This window comes from Zootermopsis nevadensis, unplaced genomic scaffold (genome assembly GCF_977971745.1).
Source record: "Zootermopsis nevadensis isolate Lab colony 2312 unplaced genomic scaffold, Znev_1.0 Znev_ptg000022l, whole genome shotgun sequence".
Taxonomy (NCBI): domain Eukaryota; kingdom Metazoa; phylum Arthropoda; class Insecta; order Blattodea; family Termopsidae; genus Zootermopsis; species Zootermopsis nevadensis.
The window spans coordinates 18172219-18199890 of NW_028259154.1; the positions used below are offsets into that span (position 1 = coordinate 18172219).

General features: G+C 37.5%; 1 protein-coding gene across 6 annotated transcripts in view; it reads left to right on the forward strand.

Moving 5' to 3' along the window:
- LOC110829119 (uncharacterized) overlaps nucleotides 1-27672 on the forward strand; it is a 331896-nt gene that overhangs the window by 170821 nt on the left and 133403 nt on the right. For 4 of the 6 annotated variants that reach the window (XR_015536299.1, XR_015536302.1, XR_015536300.1 and 1 more), the window contains one exon: nucleotides 18821-18928. Coding sequence is in view for 2 of the 6 variants with exons in the window: in XM_087353299.1 (XP_087209425.1) it covers nucleotides 13413-13435; nucleotides 18821-18928 (131 nt within the window). In the remaining 4 variants the exon portion in view is untranslated. Of the gene's footprint in view, nucleotides 1-13365; nucleotides 13436-18820; nucleotides 18929-27672 lie in introns of all 6 variants that reach the window. The other 2 variants (XM_087353299.1, XM_087353300.1) reach the window with 1 other exon arrangement.

The following is a 27672-nucleotide window of genomic DNA, read 5'->3' on the forward strand; positions in this document are numbered from 1 at the left end:
ACATTGTTCTGAACACCACGATAAATCACTTCAAATCTATTGTTTTATATATATATATATATATTATTAAGTGTTCTGTCTGACGACAGGTCCATATGAACAGGATCCTTCCATCCTTTTCTCGGACTGGGACCTGTTCATATACGTTCTTGGCAGATGATCCAGAAGTGGTTTGCCATTGCCTTCTTCTGTGTGTGAATGTAGTAATTGTTGGGATGCCACGGAGAAACCGGGGAAGCCCCCGGAGGAAAACTCCGTGTTGCCTAGATCACGGCCTTGCCCAACACAAGTTATAAATTCGGGCACGTGCAGGATTTGAGGTTCTCACGTCGGTGAATATGAAGATGGTTGTCTTCTGGGTTGTAGAATCGTATAGAAATTTACCATCGCTTCTGAGATCCTTGCTGCCTCCATCATCAGAGTTTATCGCCGTGATTTGTCATAATACTGATTTCCTAGCTTTCAGTTGTTTTATGTAGGGAACAAACACCGTGTGAACCTTTCTCACGAGGATTTACCTGGTTGGCAACCCAAAATTTGCAACCACGATACAGCTTCTTATCCGCCTCGAGTTTACATTCAAACTGTACGTTTTATGAACTAACAATATGTAGGGCCAACGTTTATGGACTGGGCGAAATGTCCCAAACGCCTGAATATTTGGCTTTTATATGCCATTGAAACCCGGGACTTCCGGAATTCGGCTAAGGTTGTGGTATTATTTGCTTATGCCTTCTGGGTCTTCCATGTTTTGCAATATTAGACTCATAAACAGAGACAAATTATGTACTCCGATCTTCTGATGGTGCTGATGTTGTCTGTGTTCCGAAAATATTGTTAATTATTAATATTTAACATGTTTATATTGTGCCTGTGAACAGTGTTATGTACGTTAAAACATTCTTTAATTTATGAACGGTAAAGAATTTTTAAAAAATGTAGAATCGATGCACATCCATTTTAAATTATAAGTCAGACTTGCAGCGGACGATGACGTAATGTGTCGGCAGTGCATAATAGTTATCATAGCATACATTCCGGCCAACTGTTTTTAAGATCTGTGAAAGGCAACGAAGAATTTATAGTGACATACAGAATTGTACTTTGTAGACGTATAAATTATAGATTAATATCATTAGCAAATTAATTTCTGAACATTCAGAAGTATTAAGAATGTCACATAAATTTTATTCTATGCGTAGGTCTGCTTAAGAACACAGACAATGCGACTTATTAGTTGAATTGAAGTGTCAGGATGGCCATCTGTTGTGAACATCCGGTACTGTATTGAGCAGGAAACTGAATTAACACAAGACTACATTTCACAACGGAAATGGATTCAAATTAACCGCGTCATTATTCAGGGGTGACAGTTGTTGATAAAGCTAATAAGATATGCTTTATTATTTACATTTATTTTAAAATAGTGTGTGAACTTGGTTTCTCATCTCAAGGGATGAACATAGATTAAGGTTATTCAAAGTTCTGAGATGAATATTTGGACCAAATTGGGAAGATGTAACTGCTTAATAAACAACCACTTAATGTGCAGCTACTGTTCATCGGAAATTATTAAGGTGCGCACAAATTTTCACAAATTGTCGCAAAACTTAAGCAAACGAGACAATTTGGAGACCTAGGCTCAGACAAGGAGCTAATATTATAACACGTATCTAAAATGCCTCCAGTTAGCTCTTTACTCGCCCTTAGAAACACTTCTTGTAGGACGATGATTGGCAAGTAAAGCTATTATATATATCGTAACCTTTTTTCTTGTTGAGAAATTCGTCCAATATGAGTCAAGTTATCCTAAACACAGAGGGTCAGATACACACAAACGGGCGAATTGACATGGTAAAGACAAAAGTAATATAATTTTTGAAGACGCGCTTAAAAGTTGAGACGATTCTTAAAGTATTTAACTACGTTCCTATTAACTTGGCTGTTGGACTGGAAGGGACATTTGATTGCGTTAAGTTGCTAGTGACGAAGATTCCCTCCCTAATCCTCTCGTCGGCCTCGACCACGTGTGTCATATGTCGGGCTACTCAATTACTCCGTAATGAGGATCACTCGATTTACCACGTAGAAGTAAACGGTTTACAGAAGTAAAAGAACACAATTAAGGGGGGAGGATCGTGTTTGTTGTCTTTTGTTCCGTTCCCGCTAATACGTTCTTAGTCAAGGGGCAATTTTTATGGAAGTCCAGTAGCTATGAATCTCACTTAAAAACCAACTAGGTCATTCAGAATATATAAATGCGGATGTTTTTTTTCAAATTCTTTACATTGTCCTGGTGGTATTATTTCCTGTATGAGTAATTAAATTTACTACTAAACTAAAGAAATTCCAGGTCATAGATGAAGTCTATAACTTATATCCGAGTGTTGGATAATGTTTTACTTCATCAGGGCTGTTGAACGCCTATGATAGATGAGTGCAAAGCAATGGTGGAATAATCAGAAGTGGAAAACCGGATAATTCGGTAGAGAACCTGGTCCAATACGACGTTTTCTACTATGAATGTCACTTGAAATGGGCTAGTGTTAGATTCAGTCTACACGTTATGAGAAGCCGGCGTCTAGCCGTCTTAGCTGTGGCACAGCCAGTAAAATTCCTTGTAGTGTCTAATATAATAAGGTCACTCAAAAAACTCTCCACCTTGCATCATACATATTTATATTAGTGAGTGTCTGTACGCTAAAAACAGCAGTTGATACAGGACTCTTAAATAACACAGGACTATCCATTTAAAAGTGGCTAGACAACTGAGTAGCCGGTAGCCTAAGTTACAGGGGCAGTGCTGGAATGATCGGTGTGGCCTTGTGCTCGTCCATTACCGAACAACCATCCATCTTACAGTGCCTGAATCTATCCCCTGCGGTTACATCAAGCAAAGCTTTTCAACTGTTGTCCTTATCGGAACTTGTCGTCAGAACCGATGACAACCACCTCTTGACCTCGTACGATGACCTCTTGATTGACCATTCCCTCTGCTCGTTCCGTGTACCCATCCATCCGTTCAACAAGCTGCTTCATCAATTTGCCAGGCCAGCTGGCATGCTGTCTCTCTTTCCTTACCTTCAGCGACCAGCGACTCTCGTCTTTCCACGTAGCTACACCAATAATTACGTAACCTTCAAAAAGGCTGTATGTACCACAGTTTTAAATTTCACGAACACTACTTACATCAACGCGAGATTTCAGGTTCTCACGTCGGTGACTGGAGATTACTGTCTCCTAGGATATTGCGCCGTGTATTCTGGTCGTTTACTGGTGTTTCGTAGATGCTTCCTGCCTCCATTATCACGGCGACGTACAATTCGCACGCAGCTTACTCAACGCCTTGATGATGGAAGCAGGAAGCACCTCTGAAGCGTCGGCAGACTTCTGAAAGACCACACGGCTCATCATCCGAAAGGTCAGCCATCTTTAATGTGTCTGCAGCTCTCGTTCATTCTGTTAACCAACTGACGTACCTTTAGACTGTCTTTGATGCAGCGACCAGAATTAACAAAATTGATCTTCTCTTTCCAAAGGATTAGTTGGTGTTATAGGAACCATAAATTGGTTTCACACTTAAGGGAACACTATTTATTTTGCACTGATTTAACAGTGTGCATACAATATGGACCATAAAGAGAATATCGTTACTTGTTCTTTGTAAATCGGCATATTTCATATGCAAACTACTTACCGAGCCAGGATTAAATTTTACATTAGAGATCTACATTAAATTTCTAAAACAAATTTTACATCAATAAATATCAGTTGAATATATACGAAGATAGAACATATCATAGTTTTTCGCAGAAAGAGCCTATTATAGGAAACGTTGAGACTACATACGAAATGTAACGATAAAATATAAATATCTTTGAACATTTGACTCATTCGTTCCTGTGTTAGCAATATAGGTATTGTGTAATTCTCAGTGTTAACAGAAATTATTTCCTAAAACAATGTTAACAAATTTATCGATGTAATGGTGAAGTGTTTTCTTCACGGTTCGGACTGAATTGTTAAATATTATTTTTGTGAGCTTCAGCTTCAAAGGTGTCTAATCTTAATGACTTCAAATATGATAACATATGCAAAATAAGTAAGAAAATATATTCTTTAGATATTTGCACATGGTACTGACTCTCAGACGGTTTGGGCCTCTAAAATCTTGGGGCCCTGAGCAGATGTCCACTTCGTTCATTGGACAAAGCTTCTCTGAGCTCCAGAGATATTGATAAACAATTACCTGAGTGATAACAATCAGTCGTGTTTCGTTCAGAGCATACAAACTTTCTTCGAAAGCAGATAACTCGAGTAAACATTTATCTTTGAGAAGCATGCGCACTATTATCAGAACTGCCCCATATGGAGCGTCATTGTAAACAAGACAGAGGGGGGAGCATGGCCAAGGGTTTTAAAGTAGCTTACGATCTACCCCATACATCAAAAGGTTCGACACATCCCTAACTAGCTTCCCCCAACCTGTAATGTATTGGAGTCCGCATTGTGATTCATTGACGCATGTAGCAAATTTCTCCGTCGTCGTAGAAATTGGTCAAAGAACCGTTCCTGCCATCGTATGGCTCTCTTGTCTCATTTTTTTGAAATTATCTGCTTTTATCGCTTTTAATGTCAGGGATTTACTTTTCATGTTCTTCATGTAAAAGAATACAGCGTTTATACACTTTTACCTCCCCACTTATTCCTATCATCTGAGTCCTCAGAAGCAAATGTTGAGTTAGCTTTTTCTCAGTCTTGTCTCTGTGTTGTCGAGAGAGACGATTATGAGGAGAATCACCTAGTTCACAACCAAAATATCGCTGTTACTGAATTCGAATTGTTACACCATAACTGAGTTTTTATGTGATTTTTAGATTAAACTGCCATCTCTGCTGTATATCCGTACTTAATTTAATCCCCTGGAATTATCGCAGCATTTAACCTGCTCCATTCTTAAAAAAATGTTGGTCCTCACAAATTAATGGGAGCACTTACTGTCTTGTTTCTGGTCTGCAATTCAATTGCGTGTCTCCAGTTTAAGAGACCAGCATATGCCATGAAGATATAGACAGTGAACGTGAAACTCTATAGATTCTTAACTCCGCATTAAATAGATGTGATCATCATCGTACAACCCTCCATCCCCCCAGTGTCCACCAGATATTAGGTCACGTGAGGCCCAGTGTCAGTTTCCGCTTGGTGGCGAGAGAGACATTCAAATGTTACAAATTTAAACTGGGTTACTTTGCGATAATATTAGAATAATGAAATCTAGGTAGCTGCAATGAGATGGGCATGTAGTTATGGTTGGAAAGACAAAAAAGGCATACCCAAATTTGGTAGGAAACTTCTTTGATCGACAAGAAACTGGGAGGATGCAATTAAGATGTTACTGGTGATGTTGAATTTTAGTTTAGTTTAGTTATGTTTTTAATAATGGGTCCATTAGCGGACGCATTTTCATAGGTACACTACGCTTCTTAGTGTATAATCATGACATACGTAATTGTAATTTTCTTTCTCCACACTTTATATTTCACCAATAACAAAATTTTGATGTGTATGGTCCTAGAAGTTTCAAGACTTCATGGTGGTTTGTATTTAATTCTGAGCAGAACTCTTGGGTGAAATGACGTATCGCCATTGCCCGTGAACGGAAAAGTGGCGATTTACAGTTCTGTTCAAATAAAGAAACAGGACTCATTATATTCTTAATAAATATTTTACGCAGTAACAACTTTCTTCATGTCAGTCAGTGTGGCTTTTCGGGTTAGGTTTTATTACGTTTAATGTGAGAGAAATTTTTTCGTAAGGTATCAAAGTGTATGTTATTCGGGAGATGGTTCCGCCCTTTTTAAGAGTAAAGGGCGGGGAAGAAAGAAAACCCTAATATGGACACTGTATAGCATATTCAGTACAACAATTTTGTACCTAGCGTAATATCTGTTAAAATTATACACATTTTTCCTTCATTTCTAACTTCGTTCCCCGTTCGCCTCGCAGTGAACCAGTAATAGAGCTATGACTGCTCTCTCACTGTGGTTTGTTTTTCAGCTGTTTACTCAATATTATGTTTCAGTATGTAGGCGTATTGTTACTTTTAATGATCCCTGTAGAAAGCAGTGTATTATGACTCTAATGATGAGCCTGGCTGAACTTACTTTAAGGGTAATTTTTTTATTCTTGTGAATAATTGCGTCAATATTCCGTTCAAGGAAAATAAATATGAAACCCACAACAAAATTTAATATAATACGGAATTCTCGTTGGTAGATATTTGCCTACTGAACATTTCACTCGGGAACGAGCGTTCAATGCTCAACAAAATTCTTACTAGAAATGAAATTGGTCCTATCACAACCTCCTGGCTCATGTGATGAGAAAGTTGTTAAAACCAATATGGCTGTCTTCTGGGTTGTTTCGCTGTGAGTCTAGTAAAAGGTAACTGAAGTTTCAGACGCGCTTGCTTGCACGATCATCAGGGCAATCGCCTTGATGATGAAGCTAGCAAACACCTTTGAAACGTAAAGTTCTACCAGACTACACGACGCAACAGCCCAGACAACAGCCACCTTTGTAACTGTTACCGTGAGAACCTCACATTTCAAAGTGTTAATATGCTCAAAGCAGCAGTGTCATCTTCAATGCCTTGTTGTTAAGTTAAAATTACAAAGACTTGGTCGACAGAAGAGGTATTATAGAATGTGTGTGCAAGGCAAATCGGTATTCGTTTTGCAATCGATGTTCAGTGGAATCTGATGAAAGGTCAGGTTCATAGTGCAGCCTTGGTTCCCGCTCCAAGACACTTTCTTATGTGCGTGAGGGGGGGGGGGGCTTCTAGGGGAGTGGGAAGGTAAGAAGTGAGGTGGATGACATGGGGACACCATGTAAATATTTTTCAAGCTTCTTCCTCCCAAAGCAACCATCGCCGCCCAAACCCCCTGCTTTCTTTTCCGAGTCCCACCCTTCTACTGTCACCCTCATTCCTTTTAAAAAGATCGATGCTATGAAGGACCGACCAAGGCTACCTAGTTACCATGGCAACTGGTTCCTTTTCCTCCTGGTTTACCATCTCGGTTTCTGATCTTCCACTTCTTGTGTTCCGCTACTAACAATCTGGAATATTTTCTGCTCGTAATATATGCAGATGCATTCGGCTAATTATGGTCTCCAATCCTTCCCTTCCTAACAACTACAACAATATTTTTAAAATTGAAAATTGTGTTCAAGTCATGTCAAGGCATATGGGCAGGACATGAACCAGGCATGTGGGTTATTTTTATCATGTTTATTTCTGTTGAAATGTAGGCCCACGAAATTATCAGCCCATCGGTTTGCCTGTGTCTTTATTTTTTACTCTGGCTTTAAATTGTCCTTTATTCATGCCCTTCTGTTATCCTTTATGTATCTTTTTATCATCATGCATTTACTTTCTTTCTTTTCGAGCCTGTGAAATGATAGGATCTTTCTATGATCTTACAACTTTGCAGTATTCCAAATGGTTAGTATATTTTCATCCCAGTGAAATTTGCTTGTTTCTACATACCGTATAAAGTCCACTATTTCTTGTGAGTAGATTACCGTTCCGCTCATGCGTCCTTCAGGGAAGGCATTACTAATAGATTTAAGACACCTCCAGGAACTATTCACAGTCGTTTTCGCATAGTCGCATAGCGTGGAAATCTCAGCGTATGGAATCTATATAGGGAATTCGTAGTGAAATATTAAAATGGAGGATAGGAAACGTAAAAAGAAGCAAAGAAGGGGATGAAAGCTTCTAGTAAAGAATTGAAATTCGAGGGTTTGAGAAGACGTAGGAAACATCCAGGTTTACTCGGCGGGAGTGTGTTCTGCTTGCCTGTAACTGGAAATTCAGCAAATACAGTATTTAGAATAGAAGGAATACAAGGAACGGAACAGTAACCAAGCAGGTAAGAAGCGAATATAATTAGTCTTTTCGCTTCGCTTGCAAATTTTTTTTAAAGTAACACATTACAATTTTAGAAATTACTGCATTGGTGAAAAATCTCTGTTTGCTTGTGACAACTACCCTGTCTGTTCGTCCTTGTTTAGTGTCTGGCTCATCATTGTTACCAACATTATCACTCTTATCCCTGGAGCGTATTGAGAGGGCTGTGAGGAGGGTAGGTAAATTGCAGCAACTATATGGGCACGCACTTTGCAGTTCATGTGATCAAGATTTCTCATTGTAGATATGTGGGCTACAGGTCCCCATCCCAAGACACTGGCCTAATAATATTACAGGCTATATACGACATGCCACTTTGTGGGAAATCACAGAACATCTTGGAATTTGTTAATTTTATGTACCCTTGTTTCTTCAACTTTTGTTTTACTAATTAAATGTTTACGTTGAAGGTTTAAAGAGACGGTATAAAATATTTACTCAAAATACGTAATAGAGGTATATTAGCACGGGTCTTGATCGAGAGATGTCTAATATATGATCCAGATGTTTTAGCGTGTGTTTTATATTCAGCTGAATGATAGCAAATATTAAATCGAAATTACATTTTATATGCTGGTTGAATTCAAATGTCAACTTATCCTCGGCCTATGTCTTTCTCTGTTTATTTGTTGGACATCTTTTCTTCCATATTCCCCCACAATTTCTTTCCTTTTCCGATCGTGTTTCCTTAATTTGGTCTCCATTAACGTAAGGAAATATTTGGCTTCCTGAACTATCAACCACGTTACTTCAACTCCCTTTTCCCCTCCGACACACCCTTCCCCGCTGAGTTGTTATTCAACTCTGATTCTAGAATTTTGCTGTAATTCCGGAAAACTTTGTTCTTACTTTGTGCAGCAGTAGTCGTCATCACATCTACTAGGAAGTTTAGGATTTTGTCACACCAACACACACATTTCTATTAGTACCGTAGCATAATGAAGATAAAAGCTGCTGTCGTTTTAACCAAAATTTTCACGATGAAGAGGAAACAATTGTAAGACAGTCTCACAAAAGAGCATTTGTGTGTTCGAAAATGTAAAGTTACGTAATGGAATATTCGTTTCCAAACTCTTCGCCGTTTCTGTGTCACTTTTACCTCTCGCCTTCTTTCCAAATTTGATAGAGTCTGGAAAAATGTGCCAGAGGGCAGGCATGTGGATCTGCATATGTATGACAGAAGGAGAGCACCATACATCTGCTTAGCTTTCTGTTTCTTGCGCCTGGAAGAATCCTGTCCTCTCTCGGCCTCGCGTTTTCTATCCTTGTGCCCTACTTACATTGATGAAAATCCTATTCTATTTTGAGCCTACTTTCTTCACGTTTTTTATATTATTTTATTTCCTTTCTATGGTTTTGTTTCTTTCTATTCTGTCACCTGTTCATTCACTTTATTCATGCTACTTAGAAAGCGAAGTGGGACTAACGCAGTATTATACGATATCGATATTCGCATAAATTACGTTCAGTTACTGTTCCAAATATACGCTAATTTAAAAAAAATGTTTATTTTATGAAATCCCTCTGTCTCTCTCGTTTCCTTCCGCCCTTTATGTGGTTGATGCTAGAGACCATTTAGGTTAATGAATGAAGTGATCTAACCTAAAGATGGATGAAGCACGTTCTTCCGAATTGTTGGTAAGCAACCAGAAGAATGTAAGGTGACGCAACCCTGAAGATAATTATCTAAGATGTGTGAGAGAATTGTTCTAGTACATTTGAATATATTAGTTATTTTAGCATTTAAAATCCCAGTGGAGCATCTTTCTGTGATCAAAGCTGATGTCTGTATATTCGGAAGTTATTTATAATAAATAAGCAATTCTATTATTTCAGTAATGTTTATTTTATAGAACATCCGGACAAGGAACGAGTATCATTATTAACCGTTATTTAGTTAATAAAAACAAATTTATCCGAATTATTGCTTAGTAACTGGCAATCTGTAGGTAATCTTTAACTTTTTAATATCTTATCACATTCTGCTTGAGGCAAAAATTTTAAGTTTTCAGGTTACTCGACCTTTTGCCAACCCTCTGACTGTAAGCATTACTTTGTATGCGGTAATAATGCAGGCGTATGACATTATGTCACTAACCTCAAAAACTTTCGAATAATTTCATGAAAATTTATTTGAATGTATTGATATTGTAAGTTACTCTGGTTTTGTTAACTTTTATATTTCTATAGACGGCATCACAATATAAATTATATGGTTGTAACAAATTTCCGTAGTAGGGGAATGCTGTCGTCATTACCTCCAATTTTCAGAAAATTAAGTTCATTGTAGTTCCTCTGATATTCAACATAGCAAATAATTTTTCAGATAAAGGATTTTCATCTTGCACTAGTTCGATTTCGGGCTTATAAAGCCTGTTCCATCAATTCTTATCTAAACGTTGGTCCTTCCAGCCTTTTCTCGGACGATCTGCATTTCTACTGCCAATGTTTCACAGGACAGTAATAACCATGATTGCCTATTTCCCTGCTTTTTTCAGTTTCCTCGAAAATCACGTAGGCCATTGTAGTCTAATATATTGTGTACTTTAATCTTACCCTTAGGCTGTATCTGCATTCCCTTAATCGTCGAACAGGGGTCTTAAAATCTCATCTGTGCTACTCCCGTACGTTAGTTGCCTATCGTATTAAATGAAAAATACATCACTTCTATATCCGATAGTTTTCTTTGATTTTAGGCTGTGCATTCTTAATTTAATCACAATGGTTATCATTTGTTTGCATAAATGTCTTTTATTCTGTCATTTATAATATAAGGTTGCAGCTTTTAGTCCATGCCCTTCTTAAATTTTTAAATTTTCTTAAGTAATTAATTCCATAACCTTTTTATGATTTTTCTTTCTGTCACTGTTCTTAACCTTCTGAAATGATTGACACAAATTTCCGCCTTTTTCGTTTTTGATGTAAATAGAATTACAGGTTTTAGTAAAATCTTTATGTTATGTTACGTACCAATTATTCATTTTATGATTATATTTTAAAAGATGTCTTAAAATATTTGTGATGTTCATGTAAAGTAGGTTTTATATTAGGCCGATGCAAATTAAATTAAATGTAGGCCTACGTAGTAACTTTTTTTTTAGACATCCAATATCAAATTTCTTCAGTAACTTTAATAGTTTCGGAGACAGAACATGCGGCCCTATAAGCACACAGACAGATGAACAGGCTTTCCCATAAAAAGGCACATCAACTTGTTTTCTTATCTGCTGTAACAAATGGAGTTGGTGTGATGAAGTACAAGACTTTGGAACGAGTGTTCAGTACGCCGTTCATTACATAAACGTGCTCTTTTACAAGACAGTGGCGACGGGAAGTGGTAAGCTCTCGGCTACCAGATGACAACTGTTGGAGGTCACGTTAGTGACATAAAATCGGACAGCTCATAATTCAGAAGCTTAATTTCCCTTTCTGTGAAATAGTTTATTGCTATTTACACATATGTGTACAAGCGTGTTAAGAAAATATGCGAGAAATAAACATAACTCATTCTAGGTTCTCTTAGCGGTGTAGATATCAATTGTGGTCTTCTGGGTTGTGACGCGGTCACTCCATATGCAGGGTTGATAATGACCTGTATGACTACACAACGTTACAGTCCAGAAGATCACAACCGATGTAATATATCAGATGTTCTTCCTGTGTATTCCAGCAATTTCACACAACTAAACTCACTAGCTAAACCACTCAACCCCACCTAGTGCCGAGGTTAATAATGTGTAGGAGCTATAACCCCTCTCCTCCTAAGAGCTTACGTGGCTTATAGTGGGACAGCTTTACTTTAAAAAAAATACTAGCTCACAAATAATCTAGTCACTACGTAAGCAAATGACTCATTCGGAGCCTTCATTGTGACGAACGGCTGGCAGAATATTCATTTTTTTAAGTTGTGACATTCAGATACTATTAATATGAGTCATTATTGACTTGTAATATGTTGTGAATAGTAGGGAGAAAGTACTGAAAGCCCCCACCCACCCACCAAATGAAAAGAGAAAATAAAATGTTGTGATTTAGACAGAAATTCGAGTTTTGTGTGTTTGTTTGTTTGTTTGTTTACTATACCTACAACTCAGTGTAAAGTCGAGTGGGGCCTATCGCATTTTAATGCGTGTCTAAACATTGCTGAAAATATAAATCATAATTTGTTATCCTGTCTGAATTAATTATTAGCCTAATTATGAAATCCATGTGTGTTTCGATACTGGATTATCAATAAAGAACTTCTAGTCAGTGTGGATATTTGATAGTTTCGTTTTACAGTTTTAATAGAAATTACAGACTTACTCTCGGACACAAAAACGCATTGAAATAGTTCCTTCCAGCCCCCGAGTAAAATGTAATCGTCTACCCTTGATGGGAGTATTCAAAATGTTCTGTTAAAAGTTTTATAAGGTGAGTGCAGTAGCTCAATTCTTTGATAAATCTCGGATAAATTTGGTTTCTGAGTAACGCTGCTGTCGTCTGACTGTGATACCTGTTGTGTGTGTAGTGGCTGAGTACTGCAGGTAATTGCTTCTACGTCAAAAATGCGTCATTAAAACACCAGAGTCTGGTGGCCAGAACTGTTTGTCAACGTCATGTTGATTTATATTTGGTAACGTATTGAAGTTTAAACATACCACATGTTTTGATTTTTAATTTTTCTGTCATTAGTATAAATCTATTATGACGATCATGCGAATTTCAGAGGTGAGGACTAGCGCCTCTTTGTTTCAGGGTTCTGGAAGTTTAATAAATTCTTCTTGTTCTACCAGGTGGCTCGAGAAGAATTTATTATACCTGGTCGCCGTGAAAGCTTCAGATCATTCTGGATGTTTGTTCTTTTGCGCATAACACCGGAGATCAGGACGTGTAAAAGCCACTTTACCGGTCACTATTTTGAGCGTAAAAAGTGCAGGGAAAAGACGCTAGTAGAAAGGAAATCTGTCATTTGAGCAGAGTTGAAGAGTATTTCTGTGTCCCCATCTATAAATATATCGACTATTTGAACTGTCTGTCAAACAGTCGACTTAGAATTCAGGCAGGTCGTTTTTAGCCTGGATTCTACTTTGAGTGAATGACGTAAATTACAAGTAACGTATTTGACAATACGTGCTCGGGAAAGTATTTCGGCTAAACAGGAACAGGTTAAGCTAGCAATTTGAGATTGGCTTCTTCCACACGGACAAACTTCGTGATTTATGCATGCCTCCAAATGCTGCACGAAGTGTAAAATGTATAAGGCTATGATGGGCAGACAATATAGATAGAATGGGTCAAAGAAGGAACACATTTATGATGGGTGTTGAAGTGAGAATTTCTTGTCAAACGCTTTTTTAAGAAGATTGAGAAGCTAAAGGGGGATAACATTAAGATTGATCTTTTGGTTATAGGTTGTGAGAGCAGTATTTGGGTTGAGCTGGCTTTGCATCACTTCCAAATGTCAGGTTCTGCTACCACACTGTAAGTTTTAACAAATCTTATGTCACTTATGCGCTGAATGCTCGGGTTTATACAACAGTAACAATGAACGCGCAATTTATCATCGTAACCGCGTATCTAATTGCATGTCATTAATGATTTTTCTTTTTTTGTCTGTGTAAAATTTGTAGCAGTTATGGAGCGTTTCACTCTACATTCTTCTTGTCAGGCATCAGGTACGTTTTTGAGTCGGTATTAGCCAAATTTCCCAACTACCAATTACACGTTGAAAGAGAAATAATGTGGCCGTGTATTTAAATTGCGATGGGGATGTGGGTGGAGTTGAGAGTACATTCAGTCGAAGAGGATGTACAGAGACTGCTTTTGCAGTCACAAATGCCGACTGTCTACTACATGTGATTTGATATAAGTTATATATGAATATTTCTTGAAGATGGCATTTTTTTGGATTGTTGCGCCGTGTAGCATGGTAGAATTACCTACGTTCCAGAGGTGCTTACTGTCTTCATCATCAGGTTGTTAAGGAAGAAACGGCTTGCTTGGAATAAAATAAGGTGGAGATATAAATAAAGTGATCCAGCCCCAACCGCTGATAATACTCATCCAAGCCTAACTACGTTTCCTACCCCCTTCTGTAAACACAAAAACTATGTAATAACATGCCAAACATGTGTTATAAAAACTGTTACCAAATTTCGAACTGCTATGGTAATCCAGAATATATAAAAGTGGTCTCGGATGCCATTAGAGAAATACCTGTAGTAATTATGGATTATTTTGGCGAGAACGTCACGGGTGAAGGAAAAGAGATATTAGGGTAAAGGATTAAGGAACTGAAGAAATCATTCGGCTTTGAATTCTTAAGGGGTTTTCTCACTATTGCAATTAATATAATACAAAAAGTCAGTCGTTAGCTGTGAAACAATATTATTTTATAATCTCCCGGGGCGAGTACAAAATCATATTTTCCAGTGTTTCTCATTCCTCTATTTGATCTGTTTTTATTAGCCGCCATTTCATTGCTCTAAGTTCAATCTTTTCATATCTTGCTATGTAATTACCATGGAGAGATAATTTTGGTGCTGCTACATTTCGGAAGGAATGGAAACAATGAAACTGTTATACAAAGTTTCCACAGGCGTTAAATCGGGAGTCGAGCAGCTTAAAAACTGCCGAAGTAAATGTATCTCATTCCAGACGTAATGTCACTTTCGATGCACTATGAAGTTTTGTTCCATAAATGAAATTACAAAACTCACAGCAGACAAATTCTGTAGTAGGTCTGAAGTTTCTTTCTACAACATTTCATTTCTCCATAGTTAGTAGTTATGAAGCAATGCCGAAAGGTTACAGGTGTTAAAAAATAAATTTAAACTAACTCTCTAAAAATGTCGATCTTGTTTTATACTCTACATTACGAAAATACGTCCAAAACGGTTTCTTCCTTCGAAATGTTCAACTCTTACCGACACTCACTTAAACAATAGAATAGGAAATACTATTATAACTCACGCTCTAACAGAGTAGAAGACGTTTCAGCTACACGGTTAGTATTAACCCCTTTCTTCTGTCCAGCTTTCATGACAAAATAATAATGACGATGTTATTATACTGGATGGGGTAATTTTCCAGCAAGCCAGCTGCTGCTGAGGTGACGTTATGGTGTAGAATTTCCTGTTGGTAGCGACTTGATAATAACCATGACGATGATAATTGTAGCGTAAGGTGTGACGTTGACATGCTGCATTGTAATCACTCATCTGCACGAATAATGTTTATTTGATAGCCACAGTGAACTAAATGCATCTACCATTCGTTACATTAAATTATATTTCGTGAGATAACACAAGGCTGGTAATGGTGACATGTAGAGAATTGCCTTGTTATGTGTTGTAACAAAGTTCGTTGACCAAAACTGAGACCTAATTCTTGTTAAGTTGAAGTATTTTTCTTCTTATTCTTCTGTAATAGTAGTAGTACGTGATGTACAAGAACTTCAGATAAATAATAATTAAAACAAATAATTGTATATTATTAACAGGGCACAGTTGCTTGTTATTATGTGTATTGTATATGCAGGCGAAAAGACTCGCTTCTTGCCTTAGAATCTGATAAAGTAGAACGTACTTCATTAATGAAATCACTTGTGCTTTAGTTGTTCAGTTTTATGTTGTTTAAGATCCGCGGAGCTATAGAAGGATCGCTGTCTTAATTAAACGGTTTCCAAGTAACAAAATAAGATGTATAAATCGTTTTTGGACTCTAACAAGTTAAAAAATGTACGCGTAGCGTAAACATTCTGGCGTCTTCGATAGTATTTGACCTTTGACCTTCATAAATTGCATGTGAGTTCGCCGTTGTGGAATGTAAATATTGTTGAATACACTTGTAGAAAATTAACCTAATATTCCCGTAGTTATAGTAATTAGACAACTTGAATTTTACAGTACAGTTTACTTTAATAATATCCCTTGAAATAACAAACTTTAATTAATTTATTAAAGTCCAAATACGAGTTCGAATTTCACTGTCGTTATATTTGGGGAGTTTTCGGTTAGAACCCAGAAATCGTTTTTCTTTCAGTGCAGAAAACTGTGAGAATAATTTTCAGATTTGTATGAGAAACTGATATCTTATTTTACATAAATAACCCACGGTCACTTTTTAGACCCTTTCGATTCCAGCTTAAAAGTAAACCCTTTGAGCCATCTTGAAACGCTTACATGCATACACAGGGAAATGGATGAGCTGTATGTGAAATCTCACCTCTTTCCCAGTCCAATATAACTTCTTTGTTTTCTGTATTTTTCTCTCTTCTTTTTATCCCTGAAGCTGTACAGGACATCCCATTACCTGGGGCTTGCCTATGTGATAGAAATGACCAATATACGTCGTCTCCTCTCGATATGCAGTGCATGGACCTATCTTGTTACAGACTTCCTACGTACACTGGGTGTGCAAGGTTTCCTGTCTTCTACTGAAATTAACTCCATGGAGCAAAGTCCTTCTTCACAAGTTATTAGTACTGTCAACTAGTGAATAAATTCCCCGCACTTTAAGGAAACTAAAGGTTCATTTCCCTGTTCAAAAGTTCCCGCCATTGACGTGTATCCTGAGCCAGGTTAGCCCAGACCACACGCCTTTACCCCTTTTCTAAGATCCATTTTAATGTTATCTCCCATGTACTTCTAGTTTTTCTGTTGTGTTGTCAGAATTTTATGTTTGTGTTTATCATTAAATTCAGGTCAATATTTTATATTCTGCTTATTTGGTCTGTATTCAGATATTCTCACGATTCGTACGTTGGTCAGTTCAGATGTTTGTGGTTACATAACAATAATCTTTGCTTTCTAATAACTTAGATTAGCACATTATGAGTGAATACTCTCTTATAATCCCTAATCTTACAGACAGCGGCTATAAATTCATATAATTTCCCTTTTCAGCATCAGCTTCTATTAATAGGATGCATGGCTCTTGGTCATTGAAACTGCAGTCGACTTTACAGCGACACGACCGGGTCATCACGAATATCAATCTATTTCTCCCGTCCCCTTTCTAACCTCATCTTCCTTCCTCATGCCCTTTCACATTATAATACGTCCAGACACTCTTTGGAAATAAGAAACTCGGAACCTTGTAGGCATAAGTGCATTAAGAAGACGCGATTCCAAAACCAGTAGCCCTGTTCACTCTTCGTTACTTTATTTTCCAATGTTGATAGATGCCTTGGAAACGGGTAAAATACGAGAACATTTGGCTATGGTGTACCAAGGACAAATATATATATATATATATATATATATATATATATATATATATATATGATGAAGAACTTGTGAATTAAATGTTACATTATACTTGCTTTACACTTTTCGCATGGCAGCTCCCCGAACAGAAGGTTGTTTCCACTACTTCGTATGTTGCTGGTCTCGATTTCAGTTCTTGGCCTGCAGACTGATGACCTTGAATGAGACTTTCCTTAAATCCCTGCAGGTATAAGCTACGATTTTTTTCATTTCTAACCCTTCCCCCCATCCATTCGCAATCATCCTTCCATTCGACGATGTATAACATGAATTTGAGAGTGGGAGGGTAAATAACCTAACACGACGAGGAAAACAATTCAAAAACGTTGTTCATATATTTGCTTTCTTATTTGGTTCCTCATTCCTCTCTCAAAAGCTTAAAAATTTATGCAAGTGGCTTAGGCCATTTAAGCTCTGAATACTGACGTGTCTCGCTCATGATATGACTCTGATTACTTCCCTTCTTAGAGACAGGATTATTCGCACCTTCACGTAGCTTCCGCTGTAAGATCGTCCTCTGGACCGGCTGAATTAGAAGATATTTTATTCTGTTTCCATTATATTCGCAAGTAATCTTACGACAATTTTTGAATTGGATCAGAGCTGTAAGGAACTGGACAGAACCATTCCTGAGAGAAAGAAAACATAAAAGGGAGTATTTCAGAACTGTAATCAGTTTTTGAGCAAGGCAGAGTTTCATGAAGAGTAAATTACGGGGCAATAGACTCGACCCCCTTCCTAGGAGGCTCTTATATCTGTCCCCGATAGCAATTGTTGTCTTTAGGTTTTTAGTTAAAATGTGTGTATGCACATGAATGAAACTTAATATTAACTAAAGAAACCCTCAACCAATGAAGTCCCTTGAGCATGTCATTGTTTATGTGTTCAGTTCATTTGTGGTTTCTTTGGCTACACCTTCGTTAGTTCAGACTATCGTCAAATTATACGTTTATTAATTAATAATGAATTTACAGGGATAAGGAACGAAGCGATCATGATCTTATTAATGGTACTGTCCCATCATTTGCCTCGAGAGTCTGAGGGTAGCTACGAAAATACCTCAGCAAGACTAACCAGTCTCCGAACACGAAGCAGGAGTGCAAACTACTCGGCCACGACTCACGATTTCATCTAGTCAAGAGATCTGTTTCTTTGATGTAAACCGACGTTTCAAAAATCCTGCCATTGGACTGTATCCTGAGCTACTTAGTTTCAGTTAAGATCTTTGAATCCCGCCTATTCATAATTTCGGAGTAGTAAAAATGACGCTTTTATGAAGTACTTTAATTACGATTTTGTGCCAACATCTGCCTAAACGACCTGTAACATTTGACAAAAACTCCTGTTAGTATAAGCGTTCACCAGTCTGAGATTCGAAACTGTGACCTTCCGGATATATGTACCACGCCTCCAGTGTGTAGGCCTAGCCTACTTCTGTCATGTGGTCACACGACGCTGGTTCTGTACAATAAAATAAGAAGCAGTTTTAAATAACCCGCCGCTACACAGAGTTTTGTTTAACAACCATGATTAAAGAGATTGATTGATTTTAAATGCAACTGGATAGCAGAGTGGAATCCTGTTTGTTTTGTTTCAGAGTTTTCTCGGGCCTGATGGTCGGTTCTTATCTTCTTCCACCTCCTGCAGAGGCTACAGACCCTGTTCCGACGCGGAGGGTGAAGAGGAGAGGGGAGAAAATTAATCGGTGAGTTTTAAAACCTATTTATTCGATCTGTTAGTTGTTCAACGGATCCCCTTGTGTTGATGGTTAATATATATTCACTTGCTGAGTCCTTCTAATTTGTTGTTTCTTATCGACAGTGTTTATCTTGACTTTTGAGTTGTTCTTTGTTTTTTCTCTGCAGCTACGAATTCTATAGCTGCCATCTATTTCAATTCAAAGCCGAGGTTTAATTATTTCTAAAGGGATGGAGAACAGTCTTCTTTTATTATATGTTTAGTGTGTATGTATTCAGGAATTAATTTTCGTCTGATATTCGTCTATAATCAATTATAGCAACACTGAAGGCTCAGAAGAAGATTAAATTCACATCTGCCCCAGGGATTCTTTCATTAATTGCGTTTCTGTTCTTCACTGCTGCTAGTTCTAATGGTTGTTTGGAGTCATAGTAATATTTTTATAGACTAGCTATAGTCAGGGGACATTTATGGAATAAATTATGTCCTTAGGACGTACACATTCATAACACACATCGCAGAAGTTCATGTTAAAATAAAAAAATAAAGGCAATTTAACTTACTTCAAAAATGATGTGGGCATCACTGATAAATATGACGTATATGAACAATGTGGACTTCCTTCGTTGTCTTTTGAATGGTGATAATGGAACATATTTAAGACGGATGAACCGTTGATACAATACACCAAAGAAGAAAGATTATTTGTGTACCAATCTTTTATGATCTACGTAGATGTATGAAAACTAGTGGATTTACTAAAGACTGCAGTTCAATATGGTGATAACTGTATGAAAGAATTGAACGATTCGGGCGGACGGCGGGGAAAAGCATAATAAATGCGTATTAAATGTCTGCAACTAAAGTCCCATATCATAATTTATCACATATCACATCGCCATCATATCATGTGTCGAAAACACAGCTTCTAAAATGAGGTTTAACTTTCCAGTAAGAACCACGCAATACTGCTGTTCACTTTAGTGGCACATTAATAAATACAGGCTATATGTTTATGCGTTCTTTGCACAAGGAACGTAAAATAAGGTAATCGTGTAGAGTAGTGTCCGTATGTTTCGTCTTCGAAACCAGTGGTCGGATTTTATGGGAAGACGGATAATCACATGTGACTTACGCAAAGAGCATTAATTTTATGTAACGTAGAACTTCTCGACTGAGGGGCAAAAGTTCTGCCTCAAGTTTAATTCTGCTCACGGATGTTCGCTTTCGTGACCGAGGTGCTTCGTAGTTTTCCTTATTCCTTCAGGGGATTTCTGGGTCAGTACCGAAAATCAAGCAACTGCCGATTCCTTCTGCGTTTTATTCGAATTCATGGTTAAAAATAATCTACTTATTCAACTCCGTACAACGCGAAGAGACAGAAAGTCCTAACATTGAGCCAGATGATTCCAATTCACATCCTCATATATTATCCCTGTAAATGTAATTTAAGAATCACTCCTTTCTCTACGTCAAGGTCACCCCATGTGGCTGCTTAAATAACCCCCGATATGTAAAAAGAATATCGTTCAGTGTCGTTTATTATCAAGTGTTCCAAATTTTCATGCTCATACTTTGTTGGTACAATCCATTTTAAATTTGCATATGAGATGGTAAGAGTAATCAGCAAGAAAACAAAGGAAAGTCGTGCAGGTCGGTGAGTAAGGAATACCAGCATGCAGGACAAGTTGCGTGGGCGATCTTAAGGTGAATAGAAGGAGCTATGTTACTACGTCTTCTCGTCTTATCTCGTGACCTTCTAATCCTCTTCTTGTTCAACCTCTTTAACAGCAACAGCATCCGTGGATTCTGTGGAATTGGCTACACGCTGTTTCCCTCATTTATCTTCCATACATATCCCCAACTCCTTCTTTGTCCCACTCTTATCTGTATTCCGTTCTTCCTGCCCTTTGTTTCTTAAGCTAAAACCGCAGGGACACAATTTTCAAGTGCGTCTGCTAAAAGCAATAAGTAAAGATTATACTAACAGCCGTGATAGGGTCAGTGAAGTGCAGGAGAGACGTTCTTTGACATCAGCTGAGGCTTTCGGCAGTGGCGTAGTTATTCTGTTTTAGCAGTGTAGTAGCAGTGAGACGTTGCCAGCCGGTATGAAATAGGCCCTATACGGGATCCCGCTAATGATGCCCAGATTGGTATTCTCGCTTCCTGGCGTGTGAAGGATGTTTTCAGGAATATAAAGTAACTCACACCTCAAGTCCAGTCTCAATTTCTTGGAGGTAAGAGTCGAGTCGAATGTTAAATATTAACAAAATGATATTTGCGCCACATACGATCCTAATCGCATTAAGCACGCAGTCTGAGGCATGGTCCTCGTGCGCCTAGCCGCTGGGACCGTGTGTTCGAGTCCCACTCAAGGCATGGATGTTTGTCCGCGTCTCCTCTTCCAGTCTGGTTGGTAAAGACTGACCACGGAAGGAAGTGCGAACCCACCGTGGTACTTTCGCATGAGCGCCCCGAAAGGGGTCACGACGGTCAGGTATTGACCAGAGACGACTAAAAAGAAAAGATCCTAATGGAGCGTGCTATACTTGCTTCGCAGTGTTGCATATCGCTGAGTTTCGTGTTTATTAACAGTCATATAAAACGTGTTGCTGCAAACTAACCACAAGAGTGTTATCAGTTATAAGTTTTGAATTTCTTTGTACACGCACATTTACGCACAATAAACACTGCGCGTACCCCTGTTTGACATACTCTTTAACACCATAAAACATGCCGTTTATAGCCGAAGCGCCATTAAATCCTTTTTTGAATTAATTTAAAACCATATCTCCGAAGTCAATATTATAAAGTCTCGATCCGTAATATTCATTAAAGGCTGAAATTATAGGAAGTTCTTCCTAGTGTTCTCTTTGTAAATATTGCAAACTTTATTAACAAACGGTTCTACCGAAAACATGCTTCTTGTTTCATTGGCTGCCAAGAAACGTTGCAGAACTTACCTTGTCTGAGAGCTTATTTAAAAGTATTGAATTACAAGCTGCTGTATTTTCATTAATCACTTTTAATGACAATTATAGTTCACTTCTGGGTCCATTCCGTAATAATATGTATGAATTGAAACATTCTATAAGACACTAAGTAAAATATATAATATGATAACTTGGCAAAGAACGAAACTTATTGTAATTACCTCATAATCCCTTCATAAAAATTTGAGATAACGATCCAGAATTTTCTTAGATGTGGAAAACATAAGGATACATTGGCATTGTGCCTAGCGAAAACATTTAAAAACCCTCAAAATTTGACTCAACCTCTCAGACATTTATCGGTATTGTTTAAACAGATTTAGATTAATTATTTAGGTAGAAAATTTGACTGAAAAACTATAACTATAAATAAAATGTAGTCTCGTCTCATCGTGCTTGATTTCATCACCCTTATTATATTTGGAGGATTAAGCCTATAAATTACAGAATTTCTCCATGTATAAAATTGTTTTCAACCTCCGGGTACATCCTCTCCTTTACGTGCTAATATTCCCTTCAATTTTATATTTTATAACGAGTTTTAGTACATTATTCCAGAGAGACTGTTCCAGCTCAGTAAATTTGTCTGCCGTCCGTTAAATTATATCCGGATTCTAAATATTCTGTTCTGTTTTCCGAAATAATTAACTTCTAATGAAGAAAAATTGTATTTTATTTGAAGAGATTCAAAGATGGAAAGTATTTCTTCCCTGTCTTTCTTTATCTTTTAAGTCCCAGAAGCCAGCCGCGGAGTTTGCGGAGTGCGGCCAGTGTCTGGTTATAATTAGTGTCGTGGCTTTAATGAAGAAAAATAGCAAAGGATGAAAGAAAGCTCGCGGTACAATTCTTTTTCTTCCTGTTTCTTCTTCTTTTATCTTCTTTGTATAACCCAACTTGTTGGTTATTTTTTCTTTTCTTCTTTCCTAATTTAATGAAAGACTGCGTTAGGTATAAACCATGATTAGTAGATTGAGAAACACAGACAGTGTTACCAAATTTTCTTTTCTTAAGGGTTGAGAATTGGCTGAAGTTGGGGTTTGGGGGAGAAAACGGAAGACGGGAAGAAGGTTTAAAGCGATCTTTTAGGATTATGAAAGACGGAAATGATTTTTCCTTTGTATTTTTCGTTTTCTCTCCATTCCGTCTCATCTCGTTTTACAGGACTAATTCGTCCCTTCCTCTACAACCCCTATCCTCGTTCTATCCATTATTTAGTATGTTTATTTCTTCGGATGTTTAATGACTTTACAGATTTTTCATTTATTTATATTTTATTCCCTAAAACTAAAAACCCTTCTCTACCTTCCACAGTGGAGTTTCTTGAGATATTCTAATTAAAATATTGTTGCTGATTCTTGTTCGGAGCGTAAATAGTTCTGTTTAAACAGGTCAAATACTTTAACTTTTACACAGTAGGCTTATTAACTCCTTACAAAATTAATAATATTAATAATTGATTAAATCTATCCTCCCTGACGATAAGAATGAAGTTAAATATCAGAACCTGCAGATGAAAACATATTTTTAGTTTGGGAATTTTCGTCAATACTTGAACGTTCGTTACTTGCAGTAAAATGTGTCACCCTTTGGCGATGCATGACGTATATGTGACATCAGTTTATATATATAATTCTAACAACCACCACATGTATATAGACAGTAATTTGGAATTTACCATTTCCTTTCGTTCTTTTGGTCTGGCAATTGTTGCAAGTTCATATTACATATAATAATTCTGTGACCATTTATATTTCGTCGCTATGCATTTTATTGCATAAACGGTCGTAGCCTTTTCGGTATCTCCAGAAATTTTACCGTTTGTCGCCATGGTTATAAATAACAAAAAAAAATCTGTGATGTTAGATTAAAGGTTCTCACGGCGACGAGTATGAAGATGGCTGTCTTCTAGGATGTTGCGCCGTGTAGTCTGGTAGATATAAAACCGAAATTCCAGAAGTGTTAATGCATTTATCATCAGAGCGACGATCATAGTGATATGATATTCATATCATATTCATGTTTTGTGAAAATGTGTAAAATGTTATTTGAAGTGGGATGAACATACGGGCATCAGGATGATATAATATTTCTTTCATTATACAATATGGAAGCTGAGCTAAGAAATCAGCATGGCGAAGCCCCTTTGGTAGCGTGAGAAGACCTAGAAGTAGCATCAATACAGCTCTCTTCTTCCTTGACCATCACAGAATAAGGTGATATCGTGGGGTCCAGGAACGATTTCTTTAACGGTGCGTCTCGTACTGAATACAATGCAGATTTAAAAGTATGGGGCTAGGTAAATGTAATCTACTGATATGAAAGACGACAGGAAAGAGAAATTGAGAGAACGAAACACGCGTCTGGTGGAAGGTGACAAAAGAAACAAGGGGAGGTCATCTCATCTCTCCAGCAGTTCCCATAGCAACGGACAGTAACGGAGAGGGATGTAGAACGAAAATTATTAAAAAGATGGATCATCACACATTGATCAGGGGGACTGGTTTCTCCGTCGTCTAGGGTAGTGGCAAGCATAACATTTGTGATCCAATTACAGTAGCCATAGTCATATTGTTCCCTGACGTCAACGAAACTTTGGCCAAGCATTCGGAGTGAGAAAAGTAGGACCCCGCGAGACATCAACCGGTCCCGGGGCGATGTTAAACAATTATTAATAATTTAATCTTCTGCCAGTTTGTATTTTCTCATGCAGAATATAGTCAACCAATATGCGTTGCTTTTGAGTATATTGTGTAAAGAACGCATAATAATTGTTTTTCGAAAGCGATTTCTCGCCGTGACTCTTTAGAGATGTCTTACAGGGCTGCATTGTTCTTGTAAGGAATAGATTTAGAGGCGTTATGAGTTTGTCTCGCAGCAGAAGTGGTCAGCCTGACTGTTAACGATAATAAATGCACGAGACATTTCCATTGTGATTCATACACCAGTCTCCATCTCCCCCCGCCTCATCCGACGACTCATAAAGGAAAAATATACCTGATGTTGCAGCCCAAAATATGTAATCGACATTGTCTTAAATTTCATAGTCGTCCTCGTCTAGACTTGGGTTCTTTATGAACCTGAACTCTTCTGTATTATGCATCATTTAAATGTAATATTAAAAAAGAAATCCATTAACAATAACAAAAAAGAAGAGTGGACAGTGAACAATACTGGCTTATGTTTGCTTCTGAATGTTATAACTTTTAAGTTAAATAAAAGAAAATACTGAGGTCATGACATTAGAATGTTTATCTGCTAGCTAAACAGAAGAGTGACTTAAAGTGCAGGGGCACAGCTATCGAGCGAAGATTATAGCTATGTTGAATTCTGTCCGGAATTCGAGGGGCCGCAAAGTTTGCTTTATTTCTACTGAAAGGATTTCCTGCATAGTTGGATCCACTCTGCGATGTTTTCACTTGTATTAGAAGAATTCGAAGTTTAGTATTTTTTCTGCCCATCACTTTTTAAGCGAAAATATAAGTGATGTGACACTTCTACAAATCTGTCAGTGCATGAAATATCAATGAATTATTTATCATATTCTCCATGTATGCATTATGATAAGGGCTTTTGGTATGTGCGTATGTTGGGGGGGGGGGGGGGGTTGCAGGGAAACTATCCTCATAACTTTAAACTGTTGGACAAATTTTCATAAAACTTAATGCGAAAAGCATATTATTGGACAAAATTCCATGTTTGTGTGCTCTTTAATTTTCTACCATTAACAGCATTAAGATTGTATTCCTGAGAACTTCTCAGACGGAAGTGACTTTGAGACATTTAACATAGCGTAATCACGTTTTATGGAGTAGAAGTTCTTTGAAGAACAACCAACTTGGGTTAAGGTCCCTGTTTTACAAGAACCTGGCGGTGTCAAGAAGTATAATTCCTTTATTTAGCAATTTGTTTAATGGTGATAACGAACTATTCTGAATTACCTACTCAATGACTAACACATTCATTCGCCGACTTGCTGTCTGCGTGACTGGTTGATTAACTCACTGACCTATTGAGTCTATGATTGGCTTACTCATTTGCTAACTAACTACGTGATTGATTTACAAATTAAATCACTCACTGACGTGTTGATGGACTGGGTGACTACGTGACAGCTTCACTAGACGACTTACTCACTGACTGACTGACGTCCTTACGGACTCGTTGGTTTACTGTCTTTCTATTATTATGTCTGTAAATTCCCTATTCTTGTAGAATCCAAAGGTTTAAAATCACATTATTGGGTCTGGGTCTGACAAAGTACAGCCAACTTCGTGTATTTGCTACTTATTTTTCTGAGCCGTATTTTATTACAATTCTTCCATATACTTTGCGTCTATTAATTGTTCAACTAAAATTATTTCTATGTATGTTTGCTTTACCCTGTTGTTTTACATCCCTATCCACCATACTCCTTCGTCTTATTGTTCTAACGTTAATAAGTGAGAAGAAAAAAATGACACGTTCCTCCTTTTACAATTTCTTCTTATATTTTTGGTAAACATTTTCTCCTACACACCTTGTTTTTAAATACGACTTCCCGAATCTAATTTAAAAGGAGTCGTTGCAGTGTTCGCGCCCATGCAAAACGGGGCTGTATATATTATAATATATTAATTTTGTGCCTGTTTAAAGCCTTGAAGATAGGACTTAGCCTAATAAAATCGACACTTACCTTTTTCCTCCAGTTTGTTTCTATTAGGCTCCTCCTGACGTCCGAAAGAGCAGATCTTTCTGTTGCTTTCCTCAGTGGGCATTCCCAAGCAATGTCTTACATCACTTTTGCTACCAAATGTTTAAATCCAACTTGGCTCGTTGGAGATCTTTTGTGTGCAAATACTGTGCATGAAGTTGTGCGTACAGTCACATACAAAATACATGGACAGGATACGAGAGTCGGTAAATAGCCAAGAAATTTCATATAGTTTCAGTAACTATCCTTTTAACGCAAAATAAAATGGCACAATATAGCACGTCCTTTCTATTTGGTTTTCTGGGTTTAGTCTGGTTTCAATATTTTATAACATCTTTAATCAAACATATTTAATCTATGACAGTGTTCCTGAAAATTTGCTTACTGCACTTGGAGAGTAATTGCAAAACGCGGGTTCTTAACCAGGCCTTGAGCTGAATTTTATATTCGAGAAGTTCCTCACAGTATCACCACATCAGAACAAACCTCTGATCACTGTTAGGGTTTTTCTTACCAACTTCCCTGTAGTGTCATGGCGGTTGTCTCGGTTGTGACGCAGTTTAGGCCTGAAGTGGGAACCAGCATTTTGGAAACATACTGCATCCGTATTCAGGACTTAAGTCCTGAAGATGGTAGAGTCTTACAGAAATAATATATGACGGAGGGGACCAGATATATTTTGTTCCGGATAGGATGCAGATGTATTTTATTTAATCCTTTAACTCAGTGGTAAGCGTATGTACCACGTGTTTTAATAATAAGTACCTACGCATTTTGTCCACAGAGTATATATATATGGATGTCATGTGATTCTCAGAAGAAACAGAGATTACTTGCCTAAACAGCACTAACTAATTATTCTTTTAGATGGGAAGGTGTTGCATTTTGTTTTGAGACAGGGACTGAATGTTTAGATATTGTTCAGACGAACTTCAACTTCAAAGGATGTTGTATCCAGTTCTGTTTAATGTCTCAGTTACATTTAATTTTTGTCTTGTGCATCCTTTGACAAACCGAAAAAGGTTATTTTTGGTGATTTCATTCATATTAAATACAGTTCAGACAATG